Here is a 17,788-nt window from a genome sequence, read left to right on the forward strand (position 1 = left end):
GTTATCCATGTTTGTGTTTTTTCATAAACTACAAGTTTATCAAAACTCTGTATTCAATGAATACTTATTTATATACCAAAATACAAAGTTTTACTGTATTTTGTAGAAATTTCAGAGTTGGAATTTCCTATTGAGGAGGTATCTTGTTTATTCTGTTTTTCATCTGCTGTTTTTCTTAAACTTAAAAATTACTATTAACTTGGGGCCGGGCGGTGGCGCTAAAGGTAAGGTGCCTGCCTTGCCTGCGCTAGCCTAGGACGGACCGCGGTTCGATCCCCCGGCGTCCCATATGGTCCCCCAAGCCAGGAGTGACTTCTGAGCGCATAGCCAGGAGTAACCCCTGAGCGTCAAATGGGTGTGGCCCAAAAACCCCCCCAAAAAAAATTACTATTAACTTCATTATTTTCTATTTTTGTATGGTGAATTCTCATTCTAGTTTGGGTCCATAATTTATCTAATAACTACATTTTAATACTTCACTGAACAAATTTTAAAAGTTTACTATGTATAAACCTCTGAGTTGAAAATAATCTTCCATACTTCATTTACTAGAATTCTATATCTTTAACCCCTTCTCCCTAAATTTGCTACACCATAAAAGGAAATAAGCAAAGCAGTTGAGATATAAGATATTCTTTTATATCTTATCCTACCTCCTACTTGTATTATGATATTATTTTGTATTATGATAACACTGCCATATTTCCTATCTCTACAGGTTTTCATCCAATCCCATCCCAAGGAGGAAAATTGGAGATTGCTGGAATGGTTGTGGGCCAATGGGCTGGAAGCAGACCATCTAGGGGCCGAGGCTCTTTTGGCATGCAAGTGGTTTCTGTTGGTGGTCCAGGAAAGGGGTATGTTATATTTAGATAGGTTGGTATAAGCCAGTGTCAGTCAAGTTTCCCAGGGAGAGAAATCCCAGTTAATGAATATTTTATTGAGGCTGGAGAGATAGCATGGAGGTAAGGCATTTGCCTTGTATTCAGAAGGTCTGTGGTTTGAATCCCAGCATCCCATATGGTCCCCCAAGCCTGCCAGGAGTGGCCCCTGAACACTGCCAGGTGTGACCCCAAAAAAAAACCAAAAAAATATATAAATATTTTATTAAATTAAGAGGCATATTTAAAGCCAATCTTAAATTTCAATCAGCAGAGATAGCACAGTGGCGTTTGCCCTGCAAGCAGCTGATCCAGAACCAAAGGTGGTTGGTTCGAATCCCCGTGTCCCATATGGTCCCCCGTGCCTGCCAGGAGCTATTTATGAGCAGACAGCCAGGAGTAACCACTGAGCAACGCCAGGTGTGGCCCAAAAACCAAAAAAAAAATTCAATTAGCAAATATATACTAATTTCTCTGCCTGAATAACAGAGATTCGCCTGAAGGAGGATATGAACACAATTCAAAATGCTATAAAAACAACAATAGATACAGGTTTATAGGTATAAATACAAGAAAAGTCATTGAATTAATAATGGTCAAACATGCTAAAAGAGATGAATAGTTAACTAAATATAAAATGGGTATATGGGTTTTATATATTCTTCATGATTATTTCCCTTACTTTCTAAAGGCGTGGAAAAGAACAAACTGGTAGAGGATCCAAAGGACATAGAAAAGGAAATAAACAAGTAAGCACTTTATGATATTATTTAGATTCTGTTTGTTATCTCTGTACTTTTAAGCTAAATTACATTGAAACTTGTGTTCTTCTTACTTATGATTTTGCTGGGTTACACTGCCCAGAATTGCCAATCTTCTATCTCTTCCCACAGAACTGCCAATCTTCTATCTTTTCCCTTTATAACAACACAAAATAAAAATCATATTGTGTCCAGAAGACCTGTACCTAGCATACAGATGCTATATGTAGCCCAAAGGGGTCAGGGTAAGGTTAATGGTGAGTATAATAAGCCTGAACTGTAGATGCTTAGGAAACTCAACTTTTGGTACTCACAAAGAAGCATCCACTAGCCACTTTGGGAGGATAACTCAGTTTATTTTGCATAGGAAGGGGGTATTTATATTAGGGGAGAGCAGGGTGTGGACTCTGCGTCAGCCAATCAGGAGAATGTGGGAGTGGAAGGGAATAAAACAGGGTGGGTGTTTCTGTGTTTAGGGAAAACAGGGTAAGAGAATTAAGGAAGGCAGGGTACTTGTGCTCTGGGTGTTTAAACAGAATGTATACTTAAAATGATTAGCTACATCTCCCTTTTTCTGTTTGTTAAACAAGAATTGAGGTGGCTTTTTAAGTACAAAAAATAGAGAAGGGCTAGACAAATCATGCTAGATTGTCTTCCCCTAGAAGAGGGAACCCCAGATCAAAGCTTACAGCAAAGTGTTAAAAAGCAGCTGTTATTTTGTGTAGTTGCAGTAAAAATGAGATAAAAACTTCACCTAGAAAAAACTTCACCTTTACAACAGGGTATCCTTTCCCAGAAAACATCTGGTCATACATTTCAACTGCAGACTTCAGGCCAAAGTTTAGTTTGCCTAATCCCAGAGGGTTCTTCTTCTAGGTCCTGGAAAAAGTAAAAGTTTATCTCTCCTTCATCTTCTCTTTAGTGGATGTCACTGACAGGCATTATACTAGAGTCCTTTGGGCTCTCACAAGCCTTAAGTCATTGCCATGTCGTGAAATATGCCCATTCTTTACCAGGGTGTCATGAAGGATGCCCGGGTATCAAGCCATTGGCAGCATGGCATGAAGCTTGCCACTGGTTCCCTTGTCACCAGGGTGGCTCAAAACCTATTCTTAGTTTCATAGATGGGACCCAAAATTTAGCAGTGTGTGGTCAATTTCAGAGTAACTGAACCTTAACTCAAGCCAGTATGACAAATGTTCAGGGTTAAAGGCCTATCTGCCACATATACTTTTCTACAAAGCTACTTTCAGCCTCTGAGTCCAAAGGGGCAGTAGCCACTTCATTATAGATCTCTCCCTTACCCAAGGCATTTGATCTAGCAGATGGTGATTTCTCCAGTTTTACACCAGTGGTGAGTATCAAATTATCAGCCCTGGAAAGTCTTCTATCTCAAGAACACAACACCACTGGGAAAGCACTTATATTCTCTAATATATTTCTTTTATTTCCTTTTTTTTGGTTTTGGGGCCACACCCCGTGATGCTCAGGGGTTACTCCTGGCTATGCGCTCAGAAATTGCTCCTGGCTTGGGGGACCATATGGGATGCCGGAGGATAGAACTGCAGTCTGTTCTAGGTCAGCACGTGCAGGACAAACACCCTACTGCTTGCACCACCGCTCCAGTCCCCCTCTTTATATTTCAGAGTTTGGTATTCACATTCCTGAGCAAGAATTTTGTAGTCCAGAGAGAGAGATGAATGTATATGCATAAAATAACATCAAAAGAAATATTAGGTCACCCAGCATGTATATCACCACCCCAGTAAGAGATATACTTAAAGGTGTAACAGTATCAGTCAAAAACCAAGAAACTATCATAGCTTTGAACACTCAGGGAATTCTGGCCCTGATACACCAAGGAACCATGGCCCTGACCTATGAGGGGATCATTTTACTCATTATCCTTAGGGCCTTTTCAGGGCCCTGTTTGGTGTCCTTGTTCAGGCACAGTTGTGAATGATGCTGGTAAAGTCAGATCTCAGATATAGAAGATCCTGATGAGGTAGGATCCTGGGCAAGTAGTCACAAAGAAGCATCCACTAGCCACTTAGGAGAGTAACTCAGTTTATTTGTGGTGGGAAAGGAATATTTATATTAGGAGGGAGTAGGCTGTGGACTCTGTGTTAGCCAATAAGAATGTGAGAGGGATTAAAACAGGGTGGGTGCTTCTGTGTTTAGGGCAAACAGGGTAAGTAGATTAGGAAAAGTAGAGTGTGTGTTTAAGTTGATTAGCTATGGGTACATATAGAAGAGAAATGGGCATTATCATTCTGATTTTTCTTAATATCTCAGATGGACTTAAACTTTTCCATTCTACTTTTGAATTATTTCACAGTTATCACTAGTCATTAGACACATTTCTCTTCCCTAAATATGAAGGCCTCTGTTTTGTAATAATTTAAATTTTTGTGCTGAGCAAGGATGGAGTAATAGAATAGTGGGTAAGGTGCTTGCTTTGCTGTGGCTAACCTGGGTTTAATCTGCAGCATCCCATATGGCCCCCCTGGGTCACGGTCAGGAGTAATTCCTTAGTGTAGATTCAGAATTAACCCCTGAGCTGTTCCACGGTGTGACAAAAAATTGTGCTGGACTTAAAACTACTGAGAAGGAAAATAGAATTGAGAAGGAAATAAAAAGGAGAAGAGAGACAAATACTGTTATGTAGAAAGAAAAAGTGATTTTAATGTACTGTGATTTCTATTTCTAGCATGCTTACAAATACTTATATGGTATTAGCCTCATTTTTAGTAGCAGAACCTGAGTATCAGGGATGAAGCATGTTGCCCAGAGTTATCCATCAATTTAGTATCAGAGTTGACATTTCAATCGGAGTTAATTGACTCTAAAGCCCTAGAAGTATTGATTCCAGTACAGTGTAACAACTCTAATAATTGCAGACAAGATTCAGACATAATTCTGGCTTATGCCAATGTTTCTGGCCTCTGCACCCAGGATTTACTCCTGCCTGTACTCAAGGTACTGTAAAGGATGCTGAGAATCAAACCCTGGTCAGCCACATGTATGCAGGCAAGCACCCTACCTGTTGTACTCTACCCTGCAAGGGTTTTCTTTAACACAAGCTGTAAGATAGAAAGCTATCAGAAGTTAGCTTGAATACATGCAATCAGAAAAGTAACACTAGGTGACACTTATTGATTCCTATAGATTGCTTAGCAAACATAATCTAAGTGCTTTACATGGACTGTCCTGATTCTTCATAGTAACCTGTAGAGTAGATGCTGTTATTCTCTCTATTTTACAGATGAGAAAACCAACAAAAATTGGGATGGTAGGTGATCTTAAATTTCTATTAGTCAGTCACAGATAACTGTTCTATATTAAGCCTAGTTAAGAAAATTCTCAGGTTGACTTTGTTTCTACCTGATGCATTTTCCATGAATGAAATTACTGCAGTTTGTCTATTGATTCTCCTTTATATATTTAGTCATTGTTACTCTAAAGTGAGAGATGATTGCTATATCTCATTTAAAAATCTTCTGACGGGCCGGCGAGGTGGCACTAGAGGTAAGGTATCTGCCTTGCAAGCGCTAGCCAAGGAAAGATCGGGACCGCGGTTCGATCCCCTGGCGTCCCATATGGTCCCCACCAAGCCAGGGGCAATTTCTGAGCGCTTAGCCAGGAGTAACCCATGAGCATCAAACGGGTGTGGCCCGAAAAACCTAAATAAATAAATAAATAAATAAATAAATAAATAAATAAAAATCTTCTTACATTATAAACCTATCTCCTTCCACCCTCCTTCTTCCCTTTCCCTCTTTCTCCTCTTCTTCCTTCTCTTCCTCCTCCAATATTCCTCCTCCACCATTGGCCACTCATTACAATGGAAACAAATCAAAAGTGTCATTGTGTAATAATGGTCATGAGTGGTTCTTGAAATGCCAGAGAAAAATATGAATAAAAATTCTTAAACTGTTAGACATTTTTCTGCAATCTCTAATGTAGTTGGTATTTTGGGGGGGTGTTTTGGGCAACACCTGGCAGTGCTCAGGGGTTACTCCTTGCTCAGGGGACCATATGGGATGCCAGGAATCTAATCCATGCTGGCCATATGCAAGGCAAAAAAGCCCTATTCACTCCAGTGGTCGGCAAGCCTTGGCTCGCGAGCCATGTGCGGCTCTTTACACTTTTTGATGTGGCTCTTCTGTGTGCTGGGCAGCCGTTCCAGGAGTCAGGACTCTGCTCCTAGCCTCTGTCAGTGCACGCCCTGTGTGGCTTTCAGAACAAATTTCAGTCGTGGTTTTGGTGAGATTTGGCTCAGTTGAAAAAAAAGGTTGCCCACCACTACGTGACTATACTATCACTATGGCCCCACTAATCTAGTCAACATTTAAAATTGCTTAATTCCCTATCAAGTCAAATATGTTGCTTCTCTATAAATCACCTCACTTAAGAGAAGTTACTTTGTATAAATCTGTAGATTATCCTTTAAGACCACTGAAATATTAAGGGAATGAGCCTGCACATTTCTTTCTAAAAACACATTTTCACTCCCTTCCACTGGTTCTAGACCTATATTTTTTGTGATTATTCCTAAGCCACTTGAATTTTGTGTGTTCCTAAAATAACATCACTTATTTGTAAGGCTTTTTCTCCTTGCTGACTCCTTTATATGGTTTGTTCCAACCATTGTGAAACATTTTACTAGTTTCATTTTATTTCCAGGTTCTTCACAGTAGCTTCCTACTATTTACTAGAATGGGATCTATGGACAAGTTATCTTTTTTAAATAATATCTTTATTTAGACACCTTGATTACAAACATGATTTTGCTTAGGTTTCAATCATGTAAAGAACACCCCCCTTCACCAGTGCAACATTCCCATCACCAATGTCCCAAATCTCCCTCCTCTCCACCCAACCCCTGCCTGTACTCTAGACAGGCTTTCCACTTCCCTCATTCATTCATATGGTTATGATAGTTCTCAGTGTAGTTATTTCTATAACTGCACTCACCACTCTTTGTGGTGAGCTTCATGAAGTGAGCTGGAATTTCAACCCTCCTCTCTTTGTCTTTCAGGGTTGTTGCAAAAATGTCTTTTATTTTTCTTAAAACCCATAGATGAGTGAGACTATTCTGCGTCTCTCTCCCTCCCTCTGACTTATTTCACTAAGCATAATAGATTCCATGTATATCCATGTATAGGACAATTTCATGACTTCACCTCTCCTGACAGCTGCATAATATTCCATTGTGTATATGTACCACAGTTTCTTTAGCCATTCATCTGTTGAAGGGCATCTTGGTTGTTTCCAGAGCCTGGCTATTGTGAATAGTGCTGCAATGAATATAGGTGTAAGGAAGGGATTTTTGTATTGTATTTTTGTATTCCTAGGGTATATCCCTAGGAATGGTATAGCTGGATCTAATGGGAGCTCAATTTTTAGTTTTTGGAGGAATCTCCATATCACTTTCCATAAACATTGGACTAGACAGCATTCCCACCAGCAGTGGATAAAAGTTCCTTTCTTTCCACATCCCCACCAGCATTGCTTATTCTCATTTTTTGTGATGTGTGCCAATCTCTATGCTGTGAGATGGTATCTCATAGTTGTTTTGATTTGCATCTCCCTGATGATTAGTGATGTGGAGCATTTTTCATGTGCCTTTTGGCCATTTGTATTTCTTTTTTTTTTATCAAAGTCTGTGAACAAGTTATCTTAACCTCTCTGTTCTCTATTTTTTCATCTGTAAAATAGAGAAATTGCTATATGCATCACAAAATTGTTATGGGTACTAAATGATATATAAAAAGTTTAGCATGAGTCCTCACACATGGTAAGTGCTCAATGAAATTTAGTAGTTGTTATCTATCAAAAATCAATAGATACAACATAGTAAATATGTTGTATCATAATAGAACAAATGGGTCTTTGGAATTAAAAATGACACGGATGCAAGTTTAAGTATGCCAGTGACTTTGGGTTGGTCTTTTAACTTTTTTAAGTCTTGTTTTTCTAATTTGTAAAACATTACTACCTGATATGCCTAACCACATAGTCAGAAGGTATTCATTGAGACTATACTGCAATACAAAGTAATATAGTATATGTGACTATATATATAGTATTATTTATTATCTATCTTATATATTACTAGCATTTCATTAACTTGAAGAATTAAAAGAAAAAAAGAACTTATTTAAATTAAATCAGTTTAAAATGTGGTTTTCATTGAGGATTCTGTGAAGCATGACTTCTTTTACTTTATATTTCCAATAATATCTGATTAGAATTTTAATTTTCACTAGTTTGCTTAAAGGAGCAGCAATTCACCAAATATGTACTATCACAGCATGATAGTACAGTGAGTAGAGCTCTTGCTTTGCATGCTGCTGACCTGGGTTTGATCCCTAGCATCCCATATGGTCCTATGAACCAGATGTACCTGAGTACCATTGGGTGTGATCCAAACTCCCTCCCAAATAAGTTCACCGTATTTTATATATATTTCTTAAACTGGGAGATAAGTGAGGAAAGAGAAAAAGACAGAGAGTAGAGTAGGTAAGGTGCTTATCTTGCATTTGGGCAATTCTGGTTCAATCCCTAGCACCATCTATGGTCTTTGAGTACTACCAGGTATGTCCCAAAACCAAAAAATAGGAAAAGGGACACTCTTTAGACATTAATCATCCTAGAGTGGAATCCTAGCCTTATCACTTTTTATCTGGGTGTCCTTGAGCAAGTTACTTTAATCTTTCAAAACCTCAGCTTCCTCATGTTCATCATAATAAATGAATAATACATCATAGTAATTACCATTTAAGATTCTTATTTGTATTAGAAAAATATATTGTAAAACCTTGTAAGTGATTGCTATATCATTATTGTGTTATCATTGCCTTTAAATTGTTGGTCAGATCCATCTCTTACCCTAAGTTGTCAGGAAAATGTCAGAATAGGTGTTAACAAGCTTTGACCTTTCTGTTGGTTATGACCTGAAACAGTTTCCTTAGACTAGCCAATGAATATGCTCGGGAAGATCAGCTCATTTGGGATTACCATTTTTACTGATTATCTTGGTTTTTGACAGTGCACTTCAGATGGAATTTCTAAATCCCTGGAGCCTCATCAAGGCCAGTTCCACTCACAGGTAAATGGAAACAATGGCACATTGGTCAAAGAAGAGAAGAATAATCATCAGCCTCCAACTCCATCACAATGTGCCTTATCCAGAGACAGCAGCAAGTGTAATAATAATGGTAACCACTACTTCCCAATGAAGAATGAAGAGAAGATCCACTCAGAAGAGCAAGAGATAGGAACTGTGGCATTGCAAAAAGAGGAATAACAAGTGTAAGATAGCTTCACCTAATCAGAAGAGAGGAAAACCTATGCTTTTCTAATTCTAAGCCTAAGTTAGAGGAAGATAAAAATGCTAACCTAGATGTATTTAGGATTTTATGAATATCTTATTGTATCTATCTTCCCCATTTTCATATTTTCTGGACCTCCAAACCTAGTGGTCTGCCTCTTGGGAAGCTCTTGTCAAAGATGATGAATGGCAGCAGGCAGGACTCCCTCTTGTTCTTAAATTGAATATATTTGTGCCACTATTCTCTTTACCATATCTATTAAGGCATTGATTTTCAGTAGTAAGCTGATGTCACATAGAAAAGTTCCACCTTGATTTTCTGAGTCTTTCTCATGATGATCATTTACTAAACCCCTGGAGTAATGGGATTTAGTTCTAACTCTGGCCTGACAATCAGATAAATAGCTGTTTTCAGGTAAGTGAGGTAGAATTGGTTATTTCCTTTTTTTAATTTTATACACTTAAGAACACACACAAAGTCTACCAATGGCCTTTATACTGGGTAATTCAAGTGAGTCAGAAAAGTACTAGGCAGATTTTCCTGCCATTAAACTAAAGCATTATTTGTAATTTTCGATAATGTGGTGCAGTTCATCTACTCCCTGCTGCCCACACCCTGAAAAAGTGGGAATGAGTGTGATGAGATTCAAGTATGATAGAGAATTTAAAATACTGTTTGTGTGCATGTATATAGAAGTATGTGGTTGGATGTATATATGAATATTTGTATCTGTATGCATACACATACCCTTTATATAAAGAGATTTATTTATCTATACATATTTTATATATAAATATATATGTATGTGTATATATACATATATACACATGCATTTATGTATACATACTTGCTGATTTCCCAGAAGACTTACTGAATTTCCCAGAAATGCTTTCCATTGATATGGAGTAGTGCGTTTCAAAAGACTGCACTTGAAAATCTAGTTACTGTCACAGCCCATCACAATTATGACAAAATGGGCTTTTCTAAAACAGACAGAAATACTTTCCAGAGATTACCTGTTCAGAACAACAAACAGTTTTCATGAATTTACTCTTGAATAGAGACCGCACATCCTGAGTGATAAAAGAATTTGGAATGGGATTAGGAAGAATTGGGCATTTCCTCATGAAGGAGCAACCTGGTCTGGAGAGAATATGAGTGTGGGAAGTGATTATGGAACTTGCAACTTACTTGAGAAAATATCACACAGAACTTCAGGATCAAATTAATCTCAGGTTAGGAATGATTGCCATAAATCACTGAAGAAGAAGAAAAAGAAGAAGAAAGGACTAGCATTGGAAAAATAGGTAATAGGGTGTGAGGATATCAATAATTTGACTTTACATGCCTAAATTGTTTCATTTGTCCTTGGATGTTGTGATTAGTGGATTTTTTAAATTTTCTTTGTAAGGAAAATTTAAGAGGATTATGCCCCTTGCCTTTAGGCATATTTTGTAAAAAGGTTTCTAGTCAGTCCCATTTGAGTCCACACTCAACGCAGAACAAAAATGTTCAGTCTTATCAGAGCTCTTCTTAAGGCAACCTTGCATTTCCTATGTCCCACCTCAGCAGCCTAAGTATGAGGAATGGGAACATGGCTCTCATCAGATAAGCATGGTGTTTTCATTGAGAAAACATTACATTAAGAACTTCATTAAGAAATTGAGGCTTCTAGCCCCACACTCCTTTTGGCTTAGTGATATTCTTAGCCAAAAAAATGATCATTTCTACAAAAATACAACTGACTAGACTTCTACCAGAGTTTTCTGGCTCTTTGAAAGATGCCATGGACCTGAACCCTTAGTAGGCCTTGGTAAATTTTTCACCAGACGACCAGAAGGCTTTTTGCTCACTGCCCACTAACACAATGTATCAAGAAAGACTGCTTTATTCTATTCTGACCCAGTTTAAAAGAACCCATCATTTGCAAGAGGAATGGAGCCCTACAATACTTTACCCCTGCACAGACACTTACATAAAACCAAAGCAAGAAGAAAAAAGTGCACACCTAGCCAGAAATAATCTGGAACAAAATAAAAATAAAAACCTCTTTGGAATCAGCTCTCATAATGTGGTTCTCCCTCTGCTCTGATCTGCTCAGCTTTTAGAACATCCTAAAGATTATGACCTCTATACCCAACAAAAGAGGGATTTAGTAGTAGGAAATGTCTTGGAAATGTCTTTCTGGAGCCAGAGAAGGAGGAACCCTTTGAGCTCTAAAATCAAATAGAATAACTAAGCTACATTGAATTGACTATAAATAAAATATCATTTTATAATTGGAAGTGCTTGGAGTTACAGGGGAAAGGTATTGCTCTTTCAGCGCACCTTGAAACTATTTCACACAATTAAATGACAGTATTGTTAACTCTCACAGCATTGATTTCTAATTTTACAGGCCTTTACTGTGAGAAATAGAATTGCTGCTCTGACACGAATGATTCCAGTTTGCCACAAGGGTTGCTTTTTTCTCCTTCCACACACCTCCACTTTTACCAGTCCCAGCATAAAATATGGCTTAATTCTAACCTTAATTTTTACTTGGATTCAACATTTTCAGTTTGGAAAATTGTAAGAATGAGCTATAATTTCACATATATGCCAGAATACCTATTTAGAATCCAGAAAGACTGAGCTCATTACTGGAAAATGAATTTTTTCTCATTGGAGGACAAATTGTTGAAGACTGCTTTGATCTTTGATTTGAATATCACTTGGAGAGACTATCATTGTTTACTTAATGTCCCATTTCTCACTATGATGTGAACTTTCTTGGACAGTCACATATAAATGCCTAGAGATGATCTCTTTTCTTGTTGGGTAACAGGAAAATGCACCTGATCCCAAAGCTTAGTTTTTTATTTCTGTTGATGGGTTTTGGGGTCAGCCTATAATTTCCATTCTTACTCAGTCCCTCTAGACCAAGCCTGACAAACTTCTCTGCTCACTTGCATTATTTTCTCTTTTGAGCCAGTAGGACTTTGGGTAGACATTAAAGCCCAAGGAATGACACTAGCTTTGACCTTTGATATTTGTCTCCATCCTGATTTTCTGACATTGTTGGCCAAGTTCCATTAACATTTTGTGGTCACTGAGAAAAACAGTGGGATGGGACATTAGGGGGAGACATAAGGTGGGGTGGGGGAGGAATACTTCTGTAGGGTAGAAAGAATGTGGAAGTAACTATTTGATTATAGTGGTCCAGTCCATTGGAACTTTAGAAGGTGCCCATGGGCATGTCAGTCCTACCCTAAGATGCCCCTCTAACCTATTTTCAAATGAAAATACAAATAGACCACAGTTTAAAGTAGCTAGTATAAATCTGAGGTGTAATTATTTTACCTGTTCACTTCCTGATGTATTTTTCCTAAATATGCTTGGGATTTGGGGAAGGGATAAATTTTCAATGTATTATTGTTTGTGACTCTGGTATCTTCTTTTATTTAACTTTTCGTTTTCTTTTTCTTGGCTTATTGCAATAGTCTGCTGGTGCAAATAGAGCTCAGTGCACCTGTTGCCCTGCTATCACTAATTACATAATATTGTCACAGGTTATTTTGATGTTCAAAGAACATCATGTTTTACAAAATCATCTTTTCCAATTTAAAAGCAAAATAAAAATAACCCCTGTGCTTGTATACCGAGTTTAGCTTTTGATGTTATTCTTGTACTTTTATAAATGCTCTTTTTGTCTGTGTTGGTAGTAACTAATGACTAGTGAATTTTATGTAAATTAAACAAACTAGATATTTCAGAACTTTTAAATCTGTCATAACTGCCAAATCTGGTTATTTTATTTTAGTTACTTGCCAGAAGACATTTTCCCACCCTATCTCTTATTTTCTTCTCTTTAATTTTTAGATTTACATACTAGGTAAAGAAACGTTAACTGCAAGGAGTCAGTGATTCTTAGTGCTCCCTGATAAATTATGTTATTGACAAAAGTAAGAAATTCCTTGTTTTTCCTGTATTAATATCTTTTAACAGTGCTTTTAACTGTGTTTAGTGAATGGATAATATGTATTTATCTTCCCCACACCCAAATTCCAAATCCCCTGCCTTTTTGGCCCACTTGACCATAAAATCTCCATAGTTTATTAATGTAAGTTTGAATGGATGCTTCTTAGGGGAACCTGAGGGAGTTAGTGGAACTGTTTCATAAAGGAACTAGAATGTCTTCAAGTTATTCTGTAATGGAAATTTGTCTGTTGTTCTGTTAATGCAGATGGAAAAAACTTACAGCACTTAATAAAAGTCTATTCTTTTAGTAAAGAGCTATAAAATTATTTTGTGTGTGAAGTTTAATGTATTCTCCACTTTCTGGGTCTCTTGCTGCAAATGGAGGTATGTTTGTCTCAATCTAAAAATGTTAACAGAGATTTAGAAGCTTGTTTGTGTTGCCATTTTTGCGGTGGAGGGAGAGCAGCTACTTGGGACAAAGAGAGGAGAAAGGGACACAGAGACATGAGAGATCCACCCAAGGCAGTTCAGTGTTACAGTTCAAATTAATACAGAGAACATGTATATTTATCTGGTGCTGTGTCCATTTATATTGCAGAAAAAGCCCACACACGAAAGAAGCTTAGAGGGAAGGGATGGGAATATGGGGTAGATCTCCCACCCACAGTAGGGTGGGTTATCTGCGGCAGTGTGCTGGAATGTGGTGATTCGTGTTTCCTGCAAGCAGGCTGTAGTTGGGTTAATCTACATTAGGTGGGAAGTGACAGGAAGCACAGGCTATGTGTCAGTCCCTCATACCAGAGACCAGATGGCAGCATAAGGGTGCCTGCTTCCCCTCGATGAGCTTAATGCAGCCATTTTGGAGTTCTTAAGGCCTCTTGGCCAGCACTGGGCTAACTGCCCAGTTATCTTAACCTGACCACTGTCATGAGGCCCTGCCTTTCCTGGATTCAGCCACAGTTTATAGAAGAAAATCATGACAAGTGAACCAGTACAAGAGTCATAAAAGGAAGAACATATAGGAAGATAAAGCTTCTTGCTGAAGCAGAAAGTGTCTAAAGACACCTGAGGGGCAGGGCGGTGGCGCTAGAGGTAAGGTGCCTGCCTTGCCTGCGCTAGCCTAGGACGGACTGAGGTTCGATCCCCCAGCGTCCCATATGGTCGCCCAAGCCAGGAGCGACTTCTGAGCTCATAGCCAGGAGTAACCCCTGAGTGTCACCGGGTGTGGCCCAAAAACCAAAAAAAAAAAAAAAGACACCTGAACTTTGATATTCTTTTAGTATAAATTTACATTTTAATAGAGAAAGCACACAAAATAAATAGTCAGGAACAATAATTTACAAAAATTAACTATAAACTAATAATTTCTATTTAGAAAAGAACATTTATAGAATTGGATTATAAATTAGTCAATTGTTAAATAAGAGGTGCTTTTAGTCCTACATTTATTTCCACTTTTTCTTACTCATTACTAGTGTCTTTTATTTTTTATTAATATCTTTATTTAGACACCTTGATTACAAATATGATTCTAGTTGGGTTTCAGTCATGTAAAGAGCATTCCCCTTCACCAGTACAACATTCCCACCAACAATGTCCCAAATCACCCTCCTCCCCACTCCACACCTGCCTGTACTCTAAACAGGCTTTCAACATCCCTCATTCATTCACATTGTTATGATAGCTCTCAGTGTAGTTATTTCTATAACTGCACTCATCACTCTTTGTGGTGAGCTTCATGTTGTAAGCTGGACCTTCCAGCCCTCCTCTCTTTTGTCTCTGAAAATTATTGTAAAAATGTCTTTTTGTTTTTCTTAAAACCCATAGATGAGTGAGATAATTCTGTGTCTAACTCTCTCCCTCTGACTTATTTCACTCAGCATAATAGATTCCATACACATACATGTATAGGAAAATTTCATGACTTCATCTCTCCTGACGGCTGCATAATATTCCATTGTGTATATGTACCACAGTTTCTTTAGCCATTCATCTGTTGACGGGTATCTTGGTTGTTTCCAAAGTATGGCTATTGTAAATAGCGCTGCAATGAATATTGGTGTGGGGAAGGGATTTTTATATTGTATTTTTTGTGTTCCTAGGGTATATCCCTAGGAGTAGTATGGCTGAATCATATAGGAGCTCAATTTCCAGTTTTTGGAGGAATCGCCATATCGCTTTCCATAAAGGTTGGACTAGACGGCATTCCCACCAGCAGTGAATAAGAGTTCCTTTCTCTCCACATCCCCGCCAGCACCGCTTGTTCTCGTTCTTTGTGTTGTGCACCAATCTCTGTGGCGTGAGATAGTATCTCATAGTTGTTTTGATTTGCATCTCCCTGATGATTAGTGATGTGGAGCATTTTTATGTGCCTTTTTGCCATTTCTATTTCTTTGACAAAGTGTTCATTTCTTCTCCCCATTTTTTCGGTGGGATTGGATTTTTTTTCTTGTAAAGTTCTGTCAGTGCCTTGTATATTTTGGATATTTGCTTCTTATCTGATGGGTATTGGGTGAATAGATTCTCCCACTAAGTGGGTGGCTCTTGTATCCTGGGCACTATTTCCTTTGAGGTGCAGACGTTTCTCAGCTTAATATATTCCCATCTGTTTATCTGTGCTTCCACTTGTTTGTGGAGAGTTCTATTTCCTCCTTAAAGATGCCTTTAGTAGGGGCCAGGAGGTGGCGCTAGAGGTAAGGTGCCTGCCTTGCCTGCACTAGCCTTGCATGGACCGCGGTTCGATCCCCCGGTGTCCCATATGGTCCCCCAAGCCAGGAGCAACTTCTGAGCTCATAGCCAGGAGTAACCCCTGAGCGTTACCAGGTGTGCCCCCCCCCAAAAAAAAAGATGCCTTTAGTATCAATGTCATGGAGTGTTTTACCTACGTGTTGTTCTATATACCTTATGGTTTCAAGTCTGATATCAGGGTCTTTAATCCATTCGTATTTTACCTTCGTACATGGTGTTAGCTGGGTGTCTGAGTTCGCTTTTTTGCAAGTGCTACCAGTTGTGCCAACACCACTTGTTGAAGAGGCTTTCATTGCTCCATTTAGGATTTCTTGCTCCTTTATAAAAAACAAGGTGATTGTATTTCTGGGGTACATTTTCCGAGTATTTAAGATGGGCTGCTGATTATGATTTTATTTTAAAAACTTTTTATACAGTCCTTATCCACCAACAAGACCTTAAACTCCTTGCATTTTTCTCTTCCCTCTTTTAACGATAAGGCATATATGTGCGGATTTCAATGAACTGAATTTCAATGTACTCAGGGAATGACTAATTCCCTGCTGTGTCAATATTTTGTTGATGTAATTTTACATTCTTCTTGTACAATATTGCCCCATGCTTATATTATTAACTATATGAATTAAATATTGCTTTGTGTTCTAATAACAGGGAGCTTTAGAAATTATATGAGGTGTGATGACATGCTTATCAGTGGCCAGATTACAGGTCACCACAGGAAAATTTCAGATGCTGCCACTGTATGAATATCTGGGTTATATTCTTGAGTGTCCACAGTGCATTCCCCAGAAAATTTCCAAATATTGGAAATACCTCATAACTCTTAATGATTTAAAAATGTGAGAAACATTAATTGGATCTACTGTTCCCTCAGTGCCACAGCATGCAAAAACATCTCCATTTTAGAAGTGCTCAGCACATCAGATGTGTCCCTGGATTTCCCTGGTGTGGTGATTTAAGGTGACCCCCACAGGGTTCCTCAAAAGGCCCGGCTGTGAACACTTTTTTCCCTGTGTGGACAGTTGAGGACTTCCCAAAGAGATAAATTCATGCATGGTATTACATTTTTGTCATTATTTAGCTATCTCTCCTTTGTAAAATCTCTGCAAAAATTGGCCTCAATCTAATTCTTTTCAGAAATCTCAGCACCAACGATTAAAAGAGCCCCTTTTCTGGATAATATTTAGCACTAAAGTCAAAAGACAATATTTTTCTCTTATGTCCTTGAAGCCTCAGTGTCTGGTAAACAAGGGCATAGTCAGAATGCAGATCCTGGACTATTGACCCTTCTCAGAAAATGGGAGGTGCACTTTAGGGGGATTTGGCCCCTTCCTTGACCCCTAAAACAATAGAGTTCACCTTGGTTGGAACTACGGTCCTGGATTTTTTTCTACCTTTTAGTTTCCCTTGTTTTGCATTTGAGGTTGGTTATTGAAAGCTGCCCTGAATGTGACCTTTTCTTTTGCAACTCAATTGTTACAGCTCGTGCACATATGTTAGTGTTGTTAAACTTTGCTTTGTGATTATAAACATCTTTCCCTGAACCTGTTACTGGCTTACCCTTATAAAATCCCCTGTTTGGAAAAAATTAAACTTGTCACACTCCTGCCAGAAGATGTGTTGGACCCGCATACTTGTGTGTGGTTTCATTATTTCATATTTCATATTCGTCTGCACGTGTACTCACTTCCCTCTTGTAAAGATTTCATCCCCATTAGAGATGCTAAGACACAAGAAGCCTGCAGCACCTCAGCATTTCTAACTCAGGCCTTAGTGATCTATTCTTCACCCTTGAAGAGGACTCTGCCTTGGATAGCCCAAGATAGTTAACCCCCGAGGTGCAGAACAAATTGGAATTTTTTTTACGGATAGGCTCCACAAGTCCAGTCTTTTCTGGTTTGCTCCTGAAGAAATATTGTGATTATTTCTCTTTGCTACCCCTCAGTCACCCATTGCCCTGATTGCACAGCTATTAGGCCTGCTTTAATATCTCTTTACACAATAAACTTTCTTGCACTTTTGAGCCATATTTCGAGTTAATAGTTGCCCTTATAATTAAAGGAAGGCTGTGAGGGCATGCTATATTGAGATATGACCCTCA

General features: G+C 38.4%; 1 protein-coding gene across 1 annotated transcript in view; it reads left to right on the forward strand.

Moving 5' to 3' along the window:
- Positions 1-10,231, forward strand: part of FAM120C (family with sequence similarity 120C) — a 142,920-nt gene extending 132,689 nt beyond the window's left edge. Inside the window, exons 14-16 of the mRNA XM_049767161.1 lie at positions 719-857; positions 1,573-1,630; positions 8,697-10,231. Of these exons, the coding sequence (XP_049623118.1) occupies positions 719-857; positions 1,573-1,630; positions 8,697-8,954 (455 nt within the window). The 3' untranslated portion in view covers positions 8,955-10,231. The remainder of the gene's footprint in view (positions 1-718; positions 858-1,572; positions 1,631-8,696) is intronic.
- The last annotated feature ends 7,557 nt before the right edge of the window (positions 10,232-17,788 follow it).

The sequence above is a fragment of the Suncus etruscus genome, chromosome X (genome assembly GCF_024139225.1).
Source record: "Suncus etruscus isolate mSunEtr1 chromosome X, mSunEtr1.pri.cur, whole genome shotgun sequence".
Classification (NCBI taxonomy): Eukaryota; Metazoa; Chordata; class Mammalia; order Eulipotyphla; family Soricidae; genus Suncus; species Suncus etruscus.